At 35.1% G+C, this 6,875-nt stretch overlaps 2 protein-coding genes across 2 annotated transcripts; both read right to left on the bottom strand.

Annotated features, from left to right (window-relative positions):
• Positions 1-672: 672 nt before the first annotated feature.
• On the bottom strand, positions 673-2,748 carry LOC110619240 (2-oxoglutarate-dependent dioxygenase 19). Its single transcript, XM_021762539.2, has 4 exons — positions 2,224-2,748; positions 1,922-2,157; positions 1,266-1,593; positions 673-1,111 (listed from the first exon to the last, which is right to left on the bottom strand). Exons 1-4 carry the CDS (start codon positions 2,542-2,544, stop codon positions 866-868), a joined length of 1,131 nt encoding a protein of 376 aa, XP_021618231.1. The 5' UTR covers positions 2,545-2,748; the 3' UTR covers positions 673-865.
• A 213-nt stretch (positions 2,749-2,961) lies between these two features.
• LOC110619239 (RING-H2 finger protein ATL54) lies at positions 2,962-5,349 on the bottom strand. The gene has a single exon (XM_021762538.2). It carries the CDS (start codon positions 5,204-5,206, stop codon positions 4,073-4,075), a length of 1,134 nt encoding a protein of 377 aa, XP_021618230.1. The 5' UTR covers positions 5,207-5,349; the 3' UTR covers positions 2,962-4,072.
• Between the last annotated feature and the right edge of the window lie 1,526 nt (positions 5,350-6,875).

The raw sequence follows: 6,875 nt of genomic DNA, 5'->3' as shown, positions 1-6,875 counted from the left end.
AGGTGTAGCCCAAAAGGTAGCAACAATGGCAGAAAAGATATCAGCTGAGGCAGCAGAAAAACTTCCTGAAAATGGAAAGCTAAAAGAAACTGCTTTGTTAATAGAGAGGGTTTCAAAAGCAACAGCTCATGATGCTCAGCTGCCCAGAGATTTCATTCACAAGGTAACTTCCAAATTCTATCCCCTCTTACCTTCATAGTTATTTTTTTTTGGAAAAATTTCTTCTTCATCCCTGATACATCGCTTACCACTCGTGTTGCTCCCATTGCTTGAGTCACTCCCATTTTTTGCTACTCCCATTGCCTATCGCTCGAATCGCCTGTTGCTCCTATTGCTCCTATCACCTACCAGCTGATTCATCGCCTGCCACTCGCAATCGCCTGTTGCTCCTATTGCTCCTATCACCTACCAGCTGATTCATCGCCTGCCACTCGCATTGTCTATCACTCGGTCGATCGTCGCTCGAACGCTTTCCTCACTAATTTATATTAACTCTTCTCTCTAAAACAGCATATTGTTTACAGAATTAAAACTAAAGCAAACAAATTCCTGAACCATAAAATATGGTTTCAGTATGAGTATAGATCCCATACATGATGTTGGTTAATTCATAGCAAAGGGCAAAATTAAACTAAAATCATAAAATAAGTTCGGTTCAGTATAATTTTTCGATTTAAAATCCAGATCATGCACACCCTTGATGCTTCTTTTGTAGATGTATAGATAGAACAACATGAAGTTTTCAACGTTTGTTAAAAAACACACACACACACATTTCTCAACTTGGCATGAACTAACATATATTTAACCATAATTTCACAAACCCCTCAACTCCACCAGGCTTCAAAACTCTAGCAGCTAGACCTTAAATTCTTACTTGATCCAAGCACGATTTGCCGTCCAGCTTGTTGCTCTGCTGAAACTCCAGGTATTGTTTATACTTGATGCCAATGTAAGCTGGTGCAGAGCCTTCTCGGTCTAGCAACTCTGGTGCAGGACTAACAACTGAATCTAGTGATGGTCCATGAAACATGGCTATGGATATTCTCGCAGCTTCCTTGTTCACAACTGCTCGATGTACAACACTCTTATACTTCCCATTACTCAAAATCTATACCAAAAAATGATGTTTCAGCCAAGCAATATGAGCAGTTTCAACTTTTATTTTAAGTACTATAAAACACCATTTCACCTGTAATAGCAAATTTTTAGATTATTTTACTGACGCGACAATTGTTAAATAAAAAATATTTTTTTTCATGCACCTCAAGTTGATCGCCAATGTTAACCAGAAAGGAGTTGGGGTAGCAATTTAGATTGACCCACTTCCCTTTGTGTTGAACTTGAAGGCCAGTAACTCCATTTTGTATTAGAATAGTCAAGAGGTCATGATCTGAGTGAGAGGGCAGCCCCATTGCAAGCTCTGGCTGTGTGCAAGGTGGGTAGTAATTTGCTATACTGATCTGTAGTCCTTGCTCCAAATTCAGTGCCTTGTCTATGTAATTGGCTTCCAACCCCAGGCTCTCTGATATTCCCTTTACTAATTCTCTTGCTACTTCTCTCACTCTTTTGGAGTATTCTAACAGATTCTCTCTACATTAACAATGTTAAAGCAAAAAATTAAAGAATTAGGTGTTGCAACTTGCTAGAGTTGATGAATTGGTCATTTTGATTCTAACCCACTAATCATATACCAAGTGGGTATGGATCATTAATCAGAAAAGTCAAATTTTCCAGGAAAAAACCAAGAATGAAAAGGAGCTATCAGTCATGTCCCTCAAGTGCTTGATATCTATCCAAAAAGAAAAGACAAGTTTTATGCTTTGCTTTCACCCACAAATTCCACATCAAACTATCGAATCAGCCACTGCTCATAAATTGACAGATTTTTTCTTTTATTTTTATTTTTAATTGCACTTACCTGAATCCAGCAGGTTTACTGGGTGAGTGAAACACAGGATGTACAAAGATCTTGAGAAAATCCCTCCAAGAAAAGATCTTCTCCACTGAAGTATTAAAGCTGGTGCCACACCGTATTGGGTCTAATACATGCTTACCTTCATACTCCTGCTTCTCCACCTCCGGCAGATCAAAAAATTCTCTACATGAATCGGTCATTGATCTCATTAATCTCTCTGGTACTCCATGATTGATCACCTGGAACCCATAAAAGTTTTAGAACTTGAAGCAAAAGGGTGAAAACTTAAACGATATTAATTATACCATGAAGAATCCCCATTCCTGACAGGCTTTGCCAAGGTGATGAACGATTTTGGACCGTTGATGAGGATTATTTGAAATAAGAAGAGAGTAATCTATGACGGGTACTGGCTCTTCTGTGTCTGAAACAACTTGGTCATGGGAATTGAAGGTGAAGGTGTAAGTGGAAGGGATGGTGGTGAGCCCAGGCGTTTCAGCTATTTTTTTGACGCTTGTTACTCTGCTGGACAGTGTTTCAGCCATTGGAGCAGAGAGAGAAAGAGAGAGAGACGCACAAGGCTGACAAGAAGAATTATTGCTTGTATTAATCGGATAGGATTTCATGACAAGAAGGAACTTGTAATATAATGAAGCATGTTACAGATCTCTTCCGAAGAAGACAAATCATGGATGTGATGGCTGCCTGATTTTTTAGTAGTTGAGATGTTTTGTTTGAAAAATGATTTATCTGTTAAAATATTTTTTTAAGAAAAGATAATTTAAAACATAACTTATTTTCTATATTTAGTAACTAAAATCAATAATATTTTCAAAATCTAAAAACATGAATTTTTTAAAAATAAAAAAATATTTAAAAAAAAAACTTTCTGCAAATTATCTATATAAATATTATAAAGCTGAACCTAAAAATAGGTTTATAGTTTATCCTATTGTTTTGCCGAGTGTCATTGAAGCCCATAGATTCTCCATCCTCTTCATCATTCATCTCATTTGGCTTTTAATTATAGCTCCCCTTTTTGCTATGTCTTTCACATTCCTTTATTACAGTTTCAATGAGCACTTACAAGTGTGATTTTTGAACCATCTCCCTACCCTAGCTGATTAGGCAAACACTGCAAAAATCACTTCCAATTGTTCTTGTCTTCAAATAAACAGACAACCCATGCAATAGAATACATGTAGAAGTTTTCATCCTTTTTCTTATTGCACAGAAGATCCATCCTGTACATAATTCTTGTAAGAAACTAACATATGTTCCAATGAAAGGTCTACGACCACTCATCCACCTCTTGTTTTCATGTGGATAAATCAATGACAAGGAAAAACATTTTCCACGTACAAATTATTTTTTACGAAACAAAATGGGGCTCAAAATCTGTCTAAGAGGAGACAGAAATTATAGAGTAAGAGATTGAAAGTGTAGAAGGTTTAGTACAAAAAGGTTGCAACAATGGCAGAAAACATATCAGCTGAGGCAGCAGAAAATTAGGTATCATTTAGTTCAACTTTTCAGTTGTTGATATTTGCTTTTTCTTTATAAAATAGTGTTTTAATCTAGAGCATATAGGTTATATGAAAAGAAGCATTGCCAGAACTCATCCAACTAGTACAACTGATGTACTTAAAATGACAAAATTATCCAATTGACACAATGCAAATGAAAGTATTTTCTTTATCAGATATATACAATTTACATTAATTTTCAAGAATCTAATCCACATGTTTGTGAGCAAAGGGAGAAACATCCAAAAGCATTGATCGGCCTGAAGAGAATTAAGGGTTTGATCAAACTGAAACTTTTTAGAGCTTTTGTTTCAGGATCATTTTCAGCTCTAGCACTGCATATTGTTTACAGAACTAAAATTAAAGCAAACAAATTTCTAAGCCATGAACGTACCTTAAAAGCATAATCACTTGTAATAGGTTTTTTACTTACAATTACATGGTGTTGTAATGAATACATCATTGTCCTGTTTCGGCTTGATGTATCATACTTTTCATGTCTTCATTAATACAGTATTTTGGTGTGTATTTGCAGTCTACAAATCTATCAGGTTGTGCAGAAGTTTGAAAGAACTGAGTTTGCACATTCCTTACCTCAAAAAAGGACTCCAATGGAAAATTTAAAGCATCACAGAGGAAGAACAGAGTTTATATTCCTGCTATACCTTGCCAAAAACAATTTCCCACCACAAGAAAGTGATCTCTTTATAGAACTTGGCCCAATTTGCAGTGACCTCCCAATAGAAGAACTAGCCATGAGCCTTAGCAAGCTTTGGTTACTACCAACACTCTTTGGAAGAATTCCCATATTGGATTCATTCTCCTTCACTAATTCTCTGCTTGAAACTCTATCAGATTCTGTTGTATGACCATTGGCAAGAGCATGACTGATCTTGAAAGCAGATAAAGAATCTAAGGAAACAGATCTTCTCATTGGCTGTATTATTCCTTCCTCCTCTCCATTCAATTCCTCAACTCTCTTCCTTCTATTCTCATCTTGAAAGTCCTCTTCCTCTTCCTCCTCTGTTCCAATACCCAATTCAGTATCTCCACTATCAATTCCTCTTTCAGATTCTCCATCAAACACTGAAACTGCAATCTGGGTTTCTTCTCCAGCACTTGTACCTTCACCGATACCTGCCGATGATGTTGCTCTAGGTTGGGTTGCGATGATAGGGGCACGACACATAGGGCAATTAGTATGCGATCTAAGCCAAGTATCAATACAGGGGATATGAAAAGCATGGCTACACTTGGGCAAAAGCCTAAGAGTCTCATCTTCTTGAAACTCATTCAAACAAACAGAACAATCAGTTCCTTCAACAAGCCCATCACCTCTCTTATACTTACAAACTGCAATAGAATTAATCACAGATGTCTGCAACCCAACAGTGTTTATATACCAAATAGGATGATCAAGCACAGGGCCATGATCCTCATCAAGAAACTCTTCATGGGTATCATTTCTTTGCGCCTCTGATCCTCTCCTTCTTGACCCAGAATAGAATTTGAAATATATAGCATAGCAGAAAACAAGAAAAAAGGCTGAGGATAGTACCAGACCTGTAATCAAGAACTTGCTGGGCCTTGTATGGTGAATTGAAGGATTGAGAGGGAGTTTACATGAGCAATTAAACTTGCAATACTCCGAATATACAGTTGGACAATAAACTTCTGCATCATCTGATGAACCACAAAATTTAGAACACAAGAGGGTTTGATTGTAAGAATCAGATAACAGCTTTCTGAATCGCAAACCCATCACATCGGAAGGGGAAGGGTTGCAATCTTAGTCAAAGCTTTGAAGGTTCTGGCAGGTTGAGAGAGAGAGAAAGTAACATGAAAAATGAGATATTGGGGAATAAAATTTTTGCAGAAAGTCTTCATCTTTTCTTGGTGCTATAAGTTTGGTTGACCGACTTCTTTGTTTGTGGATTGCATCTCCATGACCATGGCGGCTTATGAATGGGCCTGCACTCATTTGCTCCACTACAATTTTGGGCTCCATATAAGTCCATCCCACATCTATATCTAAAATAAATTAGGATTACTAATAAATGACACTCATTTCTAGCCAAATTAGAGTATGTTTTCCTTTATTCTTCTTTCATCATCTACGTTTTGAAAAATACGTTATATAAATTAAAGTACAATAAAGGATACTGACATCTTTTAACTTTCAGATATGCTTATCACATATTTGATAAAATGCATCTATAAGGTTTCTTACATAGTATTAACTGTCATTTATCTTTATTTCCTAATCTAAATATTCAAGAAGTACAAATTTAAGACCATTTTATCACAATAGTAAACTTTCCTAAAATTAGATACCAATTCCATAACAAATGGTTGGTTTTATCATATTGTCCATATCAGATTGGTAAGTTCTTTTCATCAAATATGAGAGATAAGGAATGCAGCGATCTAAGTTGTTGATTTGTTAAGAAGAATTAACTTCAATTTCTTTGAATTGTCACTTATTGAATGTAATGAAGACTTTGAAGATGCATTTTAACTAATATTTATTCCGTCCTGTAGCTGGAGTAAAGTGCACACTTTCCAAGCCATGTAAATGACAGTAGCAGCTATGAATTTTCAGGTAATGCTCATCAAATATTTGATGAAATGTCTGAAAGGCTCCCGAACAGTAATTTAAGATAGAAATTTTGTTTATTAACATTGTGGTGTGCCAATTGATGAGGAATTAAAAATTATTATTTAATATATATTTCATTAATAGATTAAAAGCCTTTCCATATACATATATGAAGTTTAAATTCTTTTGCAATATTCATTATAAATTATTAAAATTAGAAGATTAAATCGTTATAAAAAAGTGAAATTTAAAAAATTAAATTATTATATTTTAAGAGTGAATTTTAATATAATGATTATTTTATTAATAAAATAAAATTATTTATTATTAAAATGATAGGATTAAATTATAAGTTTTTGTTAAATTTGATGAATTATATTATAAATTACTTTTTATTTTATTATTTATATATATAATTTTTTATAACTATAAATAAATATATTTAAAATAATTATTTAATTTTTGTTATGAAATTACGTATGAAGCCTCCCGTCCATTGTCCAACTTCCTTACAAATCAGACAACCACCGTAGTCTAGTCTGTCTCCGCCCATTACACTGCCATCAGTATTCAACTTCACCCATTGCGAGGGTGGAGGTAGGGCTGAGCAGAATTCGGTTTAAACCGAAATAACCGACCGAACCGAACCGATTTGAAATTTTGGTTCGGTTTTATTTTTTTTTCGGTTCGGTTCGGTTTGAAATTTTAAAAAAATCGGTAATTTCGGTTCGGTTCGGTTTTAGACGTAAAAATTTCGATTAGACCGAACCGAACCGAAATCACTTATACTACGTCGTTTGAGTAGTTTCCTAATTCCCTATTTCCCTTCCCT

The sequence above is a fragment of the Manihot esculenta genome, chromosome 7, assembly GCF_001659605.2.
Source record: "Manihot esculenta cultivar AM560-2 chromosome 7, M.esculenta_v8, whole genome shotgun sequence".
Classification (NCBI taxonomy): Eukaryota; Viridiplantae; Streptophyta; class Magnoliopsida; order Malpighiales; family Euphorbiaceae; genus Manihot; species Manihot esculenta.
The sequence above is the reverse complement of the archived record's forward strand: the minus strand, read 5'-3'. Positions and strand labels throughout refer to the sequence as shown.